General features: G+C 40.4%; 1 protein-coding gene across 5 annotated transcripts in view; it reads right to left on the bottom strand.

The window, feature by feature from the left end:
- Positions 1-14,335, bottom strand: part of sbf2 (SET binding factor 2) — a 101,597-nt gene that overhangs the window by 35,391 nt on the left and 51,871 nt on the right. For 4 of the 5 annotated variants that reach the window (XM_066647163.1, XM_066647165.1, XM_066647164.1 and 1 more), the window contains exons 8-16: positions 14,187-14,295; positions 13,920-14,033; positions 13,343-13,420; positions 12,711-12,824; positions 11,151-11,279; positions 10,663-10,761; positions 9,363-9,567; positions 8,674-8,783; positions 6,932-7,081 (exon numbers count right to left, since the gene is read on the bottom strand). In XM_066647163.1, coding sequence (XP_066503260.1) covers positions 6,932-7,081; positions 8,674-8,783; positions 9,363-9,567; positions 10,663-10,761; positions 11,151-11,279; positions 12,711-12,824; positions 13,343-13,420; positions 13,920-14,033; positions 14,187-14,295 — 1,108 coding nt within the window. Of the gene's footprint in view, positions 1-6,931; positions 7,082-8,673; positions 8,784-9,362; positions 9,568-10,662; positions 10,762-11,150; positions 11,280-12,710; positions 12,825-13,134; positions 13,210-13,342; positions 13,421-13,919; positions 14,034-14,186; positions 14,296-14,335 lie in introns of those variants that run through there. The other variant, XM_066647167.1, reaches the window with a different exon arrangement.

Raw genomic sequence — 14,335 nt, 5'->3', positions numbered from 1 at the left:
CGTTTCCTCGCCATTTGCTAGCTCTCCTGTCTGTTTTCATGCTGGAAACCAGTCTGAGGTGTTTACTACCGCCAGTGTCTGTAAATGAGTGAATAGACAATGGCTCAGTCTGGTATGCTAATCTATTTCGCTCTTTTTTCTGCTCATGGCAGATGCATCTGGAGTATTTTTAGACAATGGAGAGAACTCCAAATGTGGAAAAGCATGAACCGAAATCAGGACCTTGCTCACGACTGCTCCATAGATGGCTAATATTGACTTATTTTTGCTGTTTCGGATCACTTAAGGTTGAAATGTGGTTGAAACTTGGACGACGGGTAACTTCATTACCCAAAGCTGCATTACAAATCTAAACAATAGTTACAAATGAGTTTCAAACACTGAATAAAAACTTACAAACAAGTTCAACTTCATCCACAAACAAACAACAGTTGTTCTTCCCCTCAAACACATCGCTCCACCTTAAAAGAAGCTTAGCTTCAGACTGTAAACAACCAGAAAGAAGAGAGACTGCCCACAACCAGACGGTCCCTTTAAGTCAGATAAAGGTATGTTTTCAATCAGAACATTTTCTATGACTATTGCACAGACATTAGAGCGCTACAATTTTGGAGGAAAAACAAGCATTTACTCTCACTGTTGTTCTCAGTAGATGCAATGATGAAAACTGTGTTTACTAGGATTAATGACTGAAAATGTCAGGCGTGTAGTAAAACATAAAAAAGCATTTGGAATACATGCAGCAAGCCAGCTGCCTTTTCTGTGAAATGTGTCCATGTCTCTGTATTTGTTCAGCAAAGAGTTGAATAACAAGCAGCCAATAGTTGGTAGAGCAATTACGAGCGTGTGAAAGGCCAGCACTGATGCTGCCGCCTGATGTTTACCTGTTCCACTGGGATGACATCCTGAGCTCTCCATGGGAATGATGCACACCACAAATTCCCAGCTTAGCAGTTTAAGTGAATGTTATGCAAGTCCAGCATACCAGAGGCCACATGAAATTTCTAAGAAGACGATCTGAAATCATTGTGACTTCTCTCCCAGAGTCGCAATATGCAGCAGAAAATCAAAAACAGAAAAACAGGCAATGGATGTGGAATCAGCTTGTAGTGCTTATCACAGATGAGCACAGCCCATGTCTGGGGGCTTATAATCACCCATAAGTAACCGTATGTTTGTCATAGGAACATTAAAATAGTTTGGTTTTATGCAGTTTGATGCACTAGTGTGTGTTGTAGCTTTGCCTGTTAACCTCTAGCCAGAGCGTAAACAAGTTGTCACAAATGGGCAGATTTAATAACAAAAGTATCTAGAGATAACCAATAAAAATTTTGGCTGGAAACAACAATGTTTTAATTTTTTATTTGTTTTTATATATAAATACCCTGCCTTCAAAGGCAGACCTCAGAGTGGAAAGTGAAGATGCACACATCATCAGCACAGAGGGTAACAAACCTGTTGTTAACCCATGGATGTATTGAAAATTAGCATGGCTAAACATGTAGATGTGAATTGTTTATACAGTCAACAGCTCTATAGATCCAGATTGTAACAAAAACACCAAGTGTCACTGATGCAAAACACAACAGCACCCTCTGGTGGAGCTGTCCCTAATTGTGATTGAGTACGTGACAAAAATGTTGTGGTGCAATTCCTATCAGCGAATGAATGGATAAATGCAAGTTAATGAGTTACAAACCAGTTCAGTGAGGTGTTTTGAATCATTAAAAAAAGAAAATAACAAAAAATACTATACTTAGAGAAAACCAGTTGCATTATCCAATTATCTATAAAGCTAATGTACTGCTATATCACTTGCTTTGCCTGTTTGTCTTATATAGACCACAGAAATTATGTGGTGGATTTATAGAAGGGTTGTAACCATTTCAGGGCGCCTTTACGAAATCACATTGTGTCCAGCTAGACTCCACATGTCCCAAGGCCCCTTAGTAATAGAGAAGAACAGAGCATCATCCCACTGTGCAGGAAATGGCCAGGATGCCAGGATGCCTTTTCCCCAGCAGGGCTCTGCTTGCCTTGCGTAACATGCAGCCTCAGAGTGAGCCACAGCTGGAACTAGTGCCCACACACATCTGAACAATCCAAAACAACATTATGTAAATATTGCAATTAGGCTTGTTAATGTGTTTGTCATGAGGCTGTAAGCCTGCGATTGATAAGACTTCTGGTCCATGGCCTGGACAGATAACCAGTGCATGCTCATTAACCCTGGTGTTGTCCTCAAAAATGAACCAGGAGGCTTTTCCTTTGTTTCTTAGTAGTGGCCATGTTACACACAAAAAATAAAGCACTACAGGAATGCACAACAAAATGTGTTTTGTTAATACCTCCTTGTTTTTCAAAGAAGTTGTGCAAACTGGCTCTCCCCTAGGAAAAAGAAGTACCACCAGATGGATTTCATCTAATCGACGTTGCGGGTGCTAGAGACGTCCTGCTGCCCCCTACGCAAATACCTGCAGACTTAAATGATACGAATCATCAAGTAATCAATATCAACGAAATATTGAGGTCTATTTGAAATACAACGCTCATTAAAGCTAATCAAACCAACCTTTCCAAATGGAGAGTGAGCAAACAGATGACCCATGCAAATTTAGAAATGCAGGAATGGATGTCACAAACATTTAGTCATTACAATTAATCAAGAAAAATTATACAGTCCCCGAAGAACACTGAGGTCATTAGCAGGCTCCGGCCACTTGGCGCAGACAACTTCAGCATGTCCTAAAAACTGCTGGAACAGCCGACAAGGATCTAAGGAGCCATGTGCTACAAAGGGAGCCCTGGAAATGTTAACAGACAAACAATTCCAGAGGAATTTCCCAAGATTTTGCATTTTTATCACTATTTATGATCACCTAGTGCTTTGTTTAGTAGGTTTAAACTTTTTTTTTTACATTTTTAAAGGATTCATATCAATCTCCTTGTATTTGTCAAATTCTAGCTTGTCTGTCTTATGATTAATGTCCCTCAAACAAGCTGTGGAGTTCCTGAGAAGTGTCTAACACGATTTACAGCTTTACACATGCCTTTTCATAAATCTTTATCTGATTCAGTGCACGTGTAGGGTATGTCTCATCCACCAGGATGTGGTCATAGGATTTATAGAAGTATATAAGACAGTAAATGGGGGGAAAAAAAAAAACATTTCCTCCCGTGTGGCGAGTATCATTTCACCTTTGCTCCAATGTTCAGGCAGAAACAATGTACAGTTCGCAGATCCCTGGGAAACATATGTTAAGTCAAAGTCAGCATGATGACAGACAAATGGTATGCACAAATTTGTCACCCAAAAACAAACTTCCTTCTAAATCACACCAGTGTTTAATAGACATATGTCTCCCATAACGTCTTGACCTCAAAAAGAAAACGTGCAGGAATGAGTTGCATTTTTCAGATAGGAGAAACAGTCCATCCCGTTTTCTCCCTAATGAGACATTTTACAACATTAGAGCATGGAACAGCTCAGCAGTGCAAACAGCACAGATCACACTCTCGAGACAGGGTGCTGATGGGCCAAAGACAAGGAGCAGATCTTTTTTCCAAGGGCTTGTGTATTTTAACGCATCTATGAGTGTGGTGTTCCTCGTTATCAGGGTCATGACTTGGCTGTATGTAAACAAGTACTGGCACCGGCGCTGATGGTCATATCTCAGCACTTTTTGTGTTGGCCTTTCCCTTGATGAAGCAAGGCGAAGAGAGCACAGAGAAAGGAATATGAAAGCATTTAGTGAGGCAGCCAGGCTATCATCTATTTTTGTTTCTTTTACAGTTCATCCGAGACATTACAGCGACACCCGGCTCCTCACCCGTGCCGAAATCATGACCAAGTATCTGGAAAATGTGAGGATCTTTTACAACGGCTGCTGACTTAGTAAAACACAGCAGTGATAACAACAGCACAATATTATCTAGAAGATTGAGGCAAAATAATTAGAAAATTCTTGCCATGCTTTTTTTTCTGGTCTCTTTGGACAGACAGATCATGTTCTAATGGATATCTAGGCTGCATATTTGAATATATTATTTACTGTATAACTAAACAGAGCCATTCCTTTGAAAATTACGCAAACCTGCCGAGAAGATTAATGTGTCCAGTCTCTGAAAAACATTTCTATCTAGGATATAATGTTCCAAGATTATACACTTTTCTCTTACAGGTGCCTATATTTTAGTGCAAATCTGGAAGAGTTCTCCAAATTTAAACATTAGTCACATGAGTCTATTAAACACGGTTGACGCAAGAAGATTTATGAGCACACAACCATAAAAACTAAAATGTCACTGTTTTAGACAAGTATGACAGTAACGGGGTCTCTGCTACATCCATTGAGGAAGACATTCCTGAGGTCAGGGTGCTTGTCGGGAACCTCAGTGGAATCTCTCGCTGTGTGCTAAGCTAAGCATTAGCGTGGACGCCAGCACTGTCCTCCAACAGTACACAGCTCCCAACGGGGGAAATGAAGTCGTATAATTTGGAACAAGGTCAGCCGAACCCAACTGACGTCTCCCAGAGCCCTACGGCTTTGCTTTTCAGATCTAAAAATGACCATGTGAGATGCCTGAAGAAAGAGGGACTCATGAACTTGCTGGCCTCCCATAGATGAGTCTTTACTGTCACTGCATTCAACACGTCTCCAACACCAGCTTAATGGGGCAATATCATTCAGGTGTTTTCCATTAAGTGGTCTCCACATGCTGCTTGGAAAGTTGCTCTTGACAAAAGACAGAAGGACCCGGACTGTTCCAGATGTGACCTGGCTGGAAGAAAGAGACCTGCAGCTCTTTTTTTACAGTACATTGTCTTCATCTAACCCTTCAAACATGTTCCATGATGTATTGTAGATGCTGGGGCCAAAATCTGTTTGACCTCAAGTAGCATACACTGTCTCCATATGTCCACACAAAGCCTGTCCTCTTCAAATGTGAGCAGATCTCTTCTCAGGTCTTTGGAAATTAATATTTGACCTCGTCCACAAGAACAAACTGGTTTTCTTTTTTTGTTTTGCTCCCCCAGGTCACAAATGTTTTCTTGTGGACAGGCAAAATGCAGCCTTTTGAAAATGCACACTTCAGGCAATTACCTAGGGCCTGTTTCTGTTTGAATTCATGAAGTATGCATACCTCTGTGTGAAACACAGCTGTGTGTGATGATACTATTTGTGTGACAACAAGTTAATAACAGTCTTTAGCTTCGCTTTTTAATTTAACCAATATGCGAAGGCATGTGCACTCTGTTTTTTGAAATGTGGCGTCGGCTAGATTGCCAAGTTCTCAATTATATGTGACTTGATGATCATTAACAATGACATGTTGATTAACTGATCTTTAACTGAGCTAATGGTATACTTTTACAGGAAGTATGGATTTCCCACTGCACAAAATGTTGTATCCTTTCTGAATATTCATTTATTCCTAAAAAGTCTGAAACCCATATGGATCTTATTACTCAATGTAATAGAAAATGCAACCCCCACACATCTTTGGCCAACATCCAACAACAACACAGTTAACTGGTGCACATTACTCATTGCTTAGAAATTTCCAGAATTCCAAAAATATCTTGAACAAATGACTGATCAAATATTTGAATTGCAATCTGAAATGAATCCACACTTTCTTTTCCAGGTGATAAGTGTATAACTGCAGTTGAATGCAGATATTTGTCATCTGGAGAACTGAATTATTGGTTTGACTGGGGGTCAGACATATAACAAGTGGCATAAAACCCGTCCTAATTTTTGCCTAGGGTGGGGAGGGAATAAGAAGAGAGAAAAAAAAGCACATACTTGACCTTGCTTCATATACACAAGCAGAGAACACTCAAAACACTCAAACTGCGATGCCCACAGCTGCTTTTACAACGCCCACATTCAGTGACCTGCAGTGTTCTGCTTAAATCCACTAGGCTGCAGATGTTTGGACTAATAGCCCCACCGGCCTGGTGCACCAAAATATGTCAGGAACTCTAAGTGACTCAATAAAAGTCATTCACTGAGAAAAACAGCACAGCGCTGTTAAAATCCTTCGAGACGTAAATCTGTAAAAATAAAGGACTACCATCAGGGCCTTGTTATGCTCTGTGATGGATGGCACCATGACAGTTTTTAGAGGCACGCAACAGTGAGACATTCAATAACTCGCCGATCACTTTGACAGTTTGGAGAAAAGAGCAGAGCACACCCAAAAAAGCAGAACATTTTTGGTGATCGATGGTAAGTTTGTTCTTTAAAAGGTCCTGTAAATTACAAGAGCACAAGAGAAATCCAAATTTAAGCTAAGTGCTGTAATTAGTAAAAATCGCTCTTCTCCATGTGGTCATGTGTTTCAGTTGAGTCACCAGAACAACTTATGTAAATCCCAGTGCTGGTTTCCAGAGCAATGGCTCAATATTATTGTGGGTAGTCTAAGTGAGGCTAATCTACCCTTGTGGATGTATCTGTCAAACATAACCCCAGCAGGTGTTCACTCTGTAATTTCTAGTTTGCCATAGACTCATGCACTAAATCAAAACCTGCTTTAGACCCCAAATAAATCACTAGGAGGTCCATCTACACTACATGGATTACCTCTTAATTTGTGAATCTGACCCAAAACTACCAAATTCAGGAGCAGAATCTAGCTTTGTGTTGTTAAGTAAACCAGACCAATCAGATTATTATGAATACACACACTATTCAGAAACTATACATGTACACTGTACTTTAATTTTAATCAAATTGTAATGCTCAACAAGAGGCAGAGGCCAAAGGTGGACCACCATCTTAAGATGGCAGTGGCATCACAGAAGATTTTAAACAAACAAATTAATGATATTAAAATATTTGACTATATCTTGTATAAACAGTTGAGAAAACAATCTTCTGTCATTCATTGAAACACTACATGTGTCAATAAGTTAACACCGTACCTGAAGAGCGCAGTTCATCATGCGTACTATGTGGTCAAATTGCTGGTGGTCCAGAATGGCCCGGTTCTGTTGCACATGAAGACTGAGTTCTTCGGTCAGACACTGCCTGGCCGCCCTGCCCTTCAGGGCTCGCAGGGCTGCTGGAAGAGCCTGTGCACAAGACATTCACACTTCAATCAGTAGAACAACATCAGCCATGGGTTTCCATGACTGCATAAATGTTGATCACTAAGACCTTCATCTCTAAAGCTTTTTCTTGGACCACACAAGTTGCTGTGTTGTGGATGCCATTAATAACATTTATGGGGATGAGGTTTTATAGTGATTTCTGAAGATTTCCTGGAATGTCATCATTACTAATAATGCTGAGTGTTATGTAAAACCATTTTATTTTTGTACAGCACACAATATAATTTCACATTCAACACATCCATGCACACACACACACACTCGCGGAAAGTGTGCAAAATCTGACCAACTGTAAAACTGAAAAGATTTTCCTCTACATTTATCATACTGTTTTCTTTTAATTCAATACAAGTCAAAACACACCGAAATAATTATGGCTGATGGTTGATTTGTCCTCATTTTAGTCATAATGTCCTTATTATTATTTTATTTTTTGGGCATGTTTGCATACTAACTGTATCTATATAACCATGATATAACTTGCATATAACATTAGCATTAGAGCTGTGCCATATTATATAATTTGCAATATTATTGTCATCATTTTTAAAACAATAACTTTTTTTTTTTTTTACTTTTTTACGTAATGGCATAATGCATTCCCCCATAATATAGCATACTTTTTTACATGAGTCATTTAGGTACAGTGAAATATGGTGTAAAGGGGCTCTGGGGCGTGTGGCACTTCAGTCGTGTGGAGGTGGTAAGTTTATATCAGATGTATTTTTCATTGTTTTTTGTCATATCGCCAAAATACCCTGAAATATCATGATATTATTTTAGGGCCATATCGCCCACCCCTAATTAGCATTCCCAACAAACAGACTTTGTTATATTTGTGCTTTAAAATTTGAAGTAGTCCTATGGGCCAGAATCCACTCACTATAGTGAAAGACTGGAACTATTGGCTGCTCTACTCCCACTCAGCTTTGATTTTCACATGGGTATATGATGCTGTGGCTGCTCTACTATCACACTGCACTCATTTTCATATGTGTAGTATGGAGATGGCTGTGACAGCTTTCCTGGCTTAATGCAGCTGTCAGCAAGGAGTTCCGCATTTTTGCAGTCACAAAGGAACACAGACTTGCATTATATAACTTGCAAATGAAACCCGTGGGTGCACAAAGCAACTGGCTATCATCCCTCAGCCAACAGAAGGAGGATCTATCAGAAAAGACATGGCTGAGATCTAGGTAACGTTTGTGGTTCAGCTTTTCATATGTCATTAGTGAAGTTATTTAGCTTAGGAAAATATGAATGGCTTAGGCAAACAACAGTGCTAGTTAAAGTTAGAATAATATTTCTGTTTGCGATAAGGGGAGGAAGATAAGCGGAGTATGTGTGACTGTTTGTTCACCCCGTTCCCTCTTGGTCTCCTGCATGTGTACAACTCCCAGCTGGAGGCCTGATGGAGATATCCATTCTAAGAATGCCATCATTAATACTCACTAATCTCCTGCTCCAGATGTGTGCATACATGTGAGAGTTACAATCACATATTGCCATAAAGCTGTTCTGCTGTGTGTTCATGGAATGCCTGCTACAGTCACCTTCTCTGTCTCCAGTGTCTTGTTTTCGAAGATGAAGCAGATGCAGCTCCGCACCACTTCCAGTCGGCGGGCGCTGTTAAACACTGAGCTGACCTTCCCCGTGATGGACACTGACATTTACAGAAACACAAAACACATTGTCCATTAAATAAGTGTCTTAGGTTTTAAGTTTTTCTGTAGTGTTCCATCAGCTAGGACTATAGGCTAACAGGTTCCACCAAAAATATTGAGAATATAGTTTCTATACGCTGAAGACAATACACGTGCTCAGAAAAACTGCAGTGGTACATTTTGCTGTCACTTGAACAAAGCAGCTATCAAATTTACAAATTGTGTAAAAATGATGAGTGAGGCAATAGAAATGCTCCAAAATTATTTGGAATAAATTACTATGTGCAATAGGAAGTTATAAAAGATTCTTCTTCCCCAAAAAGTTACTATTTTGGAGATAAATGCTTTTGTTGGACAAGGGCAACTTTTGTGAACCATAATGTATCTATACAGTAAGTTTTTCTGAGAGTGTAAAACTGCAGAATAAAATGAATTCTGAATTAATTAATACAATACATAATCACAGCCTTGCTAAGCTTTCTGACACATTAACATCAATGGTAACAAACACTGCAACAAATGTTGTAAGCTTTTTTATGGGGTAAGTCACTCTATCAACTGTACAAAGCAGAACTCACCCACAGGAGGGCCTGCGGGTACCACACACTTCCTTTCTTGCCGGGCGCTGATGTTGGTGTGGTTCTGCTTGGCCTGGCCCTCCAGCATGAGCTCTTCCACCTTGTCCTCATCCAGCAATGAAAAGGGCACCAGATGCACCCGTAGGTGAGAGCCCTCGCTGGGCCGAGGCACTTTTTGGAAGGCCATATGAGGGTTGGGATTCTCCTAGAGCCATGTTAGAAAATATTTACATTAATAATTCAGATTGTAGATTACAGTTAAACACTGAGCAGATTCGACTCAACAATCTGAAGAAAACCTTCATTTCAGCCACATGCATGCTTATGCGAAAACCCAAATCATAGGTTGTGGACATTACCTGGAAGTTATCCTGACAGCCCCCTAGTACCACATCCTGGTAATGTCAGAGTGAGCCCTTTTTTTTCAATTTTCTGGAGAATCATATCCGTATTATTTGCATAGGGCACCATTTATTGAAACTTAACTATAATAATGAGAATCAAATGAATCCAGCTAGAGACTGAATTTCAAATCACTCTGTATTCCCTTCTCCCTCTATAGCATACAGGTTATAAAACTATAGCTTTTAAACCTAAACCCTGCTCTAAATCTTAGATTGGGTCGTACAGCATATAACAGAATATAAAACGCTTCATATTACACATATAGTGCACTACACAGTTTCTGATTGGGAATGTAATCACAAACAGGTCAATTACATGACAATACTATTTGTTTAACATATTTTTAAGAATTATTGCTCTGTGGGATAGAAATTTCATGTGGTCTCAATCACTTTGTCCTGATTTAGGTTTATACACGAGGGATTCAATTTCAAACAAACAATAACATTCCAATTAATAACTGATTAAACTCTACTACCTAGACTTTCACCACTGGCTGAAATAAGTTCATATTTATTTAATTAAAAAAAAAAAAAAGAGCTGAAACATTACTTCATTGAGCGTGTACTACCCACTTGTCTTGGACTGAGCTACTCCGCAGATGCTTAAGGTTTCAATAAACAAGATCTTAGCACTAACTGAAATGTCCATTTCGTGAGTGTCAATGGTCAAATATTTGGCAGAACTGCAGTACTTAATGTAACGCAAATAGAGCACAGAAGAGAAAAACAATTCTGACAGAGATGTGTTGGAAAGGACAGCCAGATGGACAGAGTAGAGCGGAATCATGGATGTGGAGCAGGCACATTTTTCAAAAAGATACAGAGACAGAGAGGGTGGGCCGTATCACAGCCGGACCAGCACTGATTCAGAAGGGGAGTCTGAGAGGGCTCACATTTCGATAAAGCTGCTCAGAGAGCTCCTTCATGTGCTTCTGCAACTTGATTGTGTTCTCTTCTTCCTCCTTAAAACGCTCCACATCGAAGGCCACCAGCTACAGAGATGATAGCACAAACAGAGTCATTATTCACACACACACACACACACATACATACATACACACACACACACACACACACATACATACACACACACATACATACATACACACACTTTAAAGAGCACAGTTACTGGTAATGCCTATGCTGCTGTTAACACCTAAATTTCCTGCCTGGGAACAATAAAGTGTAACCGAATTAGTATTAATCAGTATTTCAAATCCTGCATGAGGAACTTACAGGAATCTTCTTAACATTGCTAATGACTCAGGACAAACACTGGAATTATGCTAAGCAAAGATTAGTCACACATTGAAAATTGCACTAGAATGGTGCTCATATGATTGTCACTGTTACACAGGTGACAAATAATAGTGTACAGCACCTCGTCAAAAAGATCGCAGGCTCTGTAAGGAGGCCCTCTCTCAGACACAAAGCCGGCAAAGGCCATTCCGTCCAGGACCTTGGGCAAAAAGTCGTTCTCAATCAGGCCACGCTGGCCCAAGAAGGCAGCCTGCAAAATTAAACAAAGACGTCAAAGGGCATGACTGGATTAATCAATGAGTCACACTTGTACACAGTCTCCAGTAAAAGCTGCTGTAAATGTAGGGCCTAATGCTAAAAGTCCACATGCACCACGTGAGGTAAGTGATACAGAATGACTTATCTAAACGAGACTATCACAGAATAAACAACATGACTGTCATCTTAAATCAGCCGATGTTTATGTGGATAAAACCGATAACCTGACTGTCTAGTGTAAACGAATGACTGCAGCTAAGAGGATCATAGTGAGAGGGGAAGGAGATAGAAGAGAGGGGAAATGCTGGGCCTCTGAGCAGAGCTGGCACACGAGAGATGCTGCAAGTTATTGGGGAGACGTGCTGCATTCCTCAGCCATAATCTGACCCATGTGGGGTGCTTTAAGAAGGATGTGCGGAAAGGTTGCTGTGGAAACAGCCTCCCACACAAACAAAAACAATGGGGGTGGGGGGGAGGTAATAACAACACATAAGCACATACCCACACACAAATATAATTTTGATTCTTTGCATGTGGCTTATCGCAAGGCCACTGTGCAACGACAGAGCAGTTTTAAACAAACAAGAAGATATCATCAGCACAATAGCTTACACTTTCAGCCAAGCACTTCAAAGAGAATGGCTCCTGAAGTAAAGCACAGCTCCTTGCTTATCTCCTGGTTCAACAAGATTATCCCCTCCTCATACTCTGGCCATACTCCCAAACCACTTGGTTTATGAAAAGCCAGGTATTTGTAAAAGGGCAAGCAGCTTTGGTTTAGAAGTAGGATCAAAAAACCTATTCATTTAAGACACATCTAACACTTTGTTCTGCGAATGAGATGTTGGTAAATACACAACGTATGACTTCATATGTGACAAACAGAACTCTGTATTAGATTCAAATTTTAATGTAACTTTGACAAGAGTGGCATTATTTACTGAGGCTGCATCAGACCAACACGCACCATGAGGACTATTTTGTAAAAGACACATGCTATTTAGATGCAACCAAAGCCTAAACCAAAATCAAACTTTATAAATTATCCTTGAAGAATTCTTTCTCAAACTGAATATAATCTTCCAGAGGAGGGGAGAAAGAAAAGCTTAGATGAACACACTATGTACTGAAAAAGTGATGTTATACTTTGTGAAGTGATTTCTTTCAATCAAAAAAATATATAATAATAATAAAAAAAAAAAAAAAAAAAAACATATTAAGGTGACCTTTCTGCAACATTGCACATGTGAATGGCATTGGTCTGTTAACAAATGAACCAGAAAACACAAGTCTAGACCGGTTTAAAGAGGACAGGGATGGTTACAGTAATCATTCCCCTGGGGTCAACCCTGGCCCCTTGACCCCTTTTGTACAGACAGAGGGTTAATGTTACGCTTTTCCGGCTTGTCGTGCCGTCTCTCACCTTGTGAAAGTGAATCACAGGTTCAGAGTGGATGCGAATGAGCTGCAGACAGGACCTGTAGCCCTGGAACAGTTGTGCAAACAAGCGCAGGAAGACTGCTCTCACCTCTTTATCCTGGCAAAACAGAGAGAGAGAGAGAAAGAGAGAGAGACACAATGATTAAGTGAGTGAGTGAGTGAGCGAGAGATTAAGAGACAGTGCGAGAGGGTGAACGTGTGAAATTGACAGACTGAGACAGACTGAGCGAGTGAAAGCTGAAGTGACTGAGTGACAGTAAGAGTGAATGAGTTGAGAGACAGATTATGAGACAGAGAGTGAGTCACAGATTGAGAAAAGGTGAGCAAGTGAGAGAAAGATGGACAGATGAAACAAAATTTTTTAAATTAAAGACGGCATGCAGCATCAGATAATGTTTCGAACTGACGTGAGCGAACATTCCACGTTCTGAAATAGAGTTGTACATGAGGGAGGCAGAACTCCCCCCTGGGGGGCAGATACGAGATGTCTCTCGCATGAGCCGTATCACTCCAGCTGCTCATCTTGCAGTTTCTGCTGACTGCCCTGAGACAGTTATGGGAAAAACACACAGAGAGGTCAGCTGGGCAGACGTGGTTTATTCCTGTAGCCCTTACCAGCAGTTTGAGGTTGGACGGTGCAGAGCGTGGAGGAGGGAAGGCATTATCAGCGATCTCCAGATCTGGGTGCAAAACCTGGAACATAAAGGCTTTTAATGTGAAGAAATATCCTGGTCAATTACTGTATGAAGAGCTGATTGCTTCCACTGAAAAACTAGTTATTTTTTCTGGCAAATCATTGCTGTAAGTCATTTACTGTTCACATCGTGCCAAGATGAGACAATAGCCATATAATTTAATGACTCAATAGAATCTAATTTATGGCATTTCAATGAAGGTAAAATGTAGTGGTCCTGCAGTGAGCCACATTGGCTTTTTGAGTGCAAGTGTAGTTCACAAAATCTTTAGAGACTTAGGGGAGGCATTTGTGGTGGGGCACAAAATAACATGGGTATAAACAAGCTTTGGAACAAGTTTTTAACAAGATATAACAAAGCACTTATTGTTTTTTTTTATTTAAAATAACACTTATACATTAAAATATCAATGATTCATAAGGGAATTTTTCTTACTGGCCAAATAACAAGTCCTCACACTCCACCCTCGGGCAGCCCTGGTCAAAAAAGGTACTTACCACAGACAGAATGGTCTGAGTATTGTGTAACAGAGGTTCAGGTAGCTGAGACAGGTGAATACACTCTGGAATTTTTATCGTCCCTCCGTCCAGGTCAGCGATGATCACATCGAGCTAAAAGCAGAAACACAGATAGTAAGCTCAATAGAGACACTAATGTTTCCAATTGCAAAACACTGCTGTCTGGCACGCTTTGCAAAGCGCTGACCATCATGTAGAAAGCCAAGTAAGAAATTTGTCTTTCAGCGCTGAGATCTAAAAACTCACCAGTTCATGAATCTCGCTCTGGAACATGGAGTGTACCCCGATGATGAAGGGAGTGGGCGAGCTCAGCACCTCCAGCAACCGTGACGGGAGGATTGGAATGTAAGGATAGCTATGGATTCCAAGGTCAGGGAGGCAATTGTTACTATCGC

The sequence above is a fragment of the Hoplias malabaricus genome, chromosome 16 (genome assembly GCF_029633855.1).
Source record: "Hoplias malabaricus isolate fHopMal1 chromosome 16, fHopMal1.hap1, whole genome shotgun sequence".
Classification (NCBI taxonomy): domain Eukaryota; kingdom Metazoa; phylum Chordata; class Actinopteri; order Characiformes; family Erythrinidae; genus Hoplias; species Hoplias malabaricus.
The sequence above is the reverse complement of the archived record's forward strand: the minus strand, read 5'-3'. Positions and strand labels throughout refer to the sequence as shown.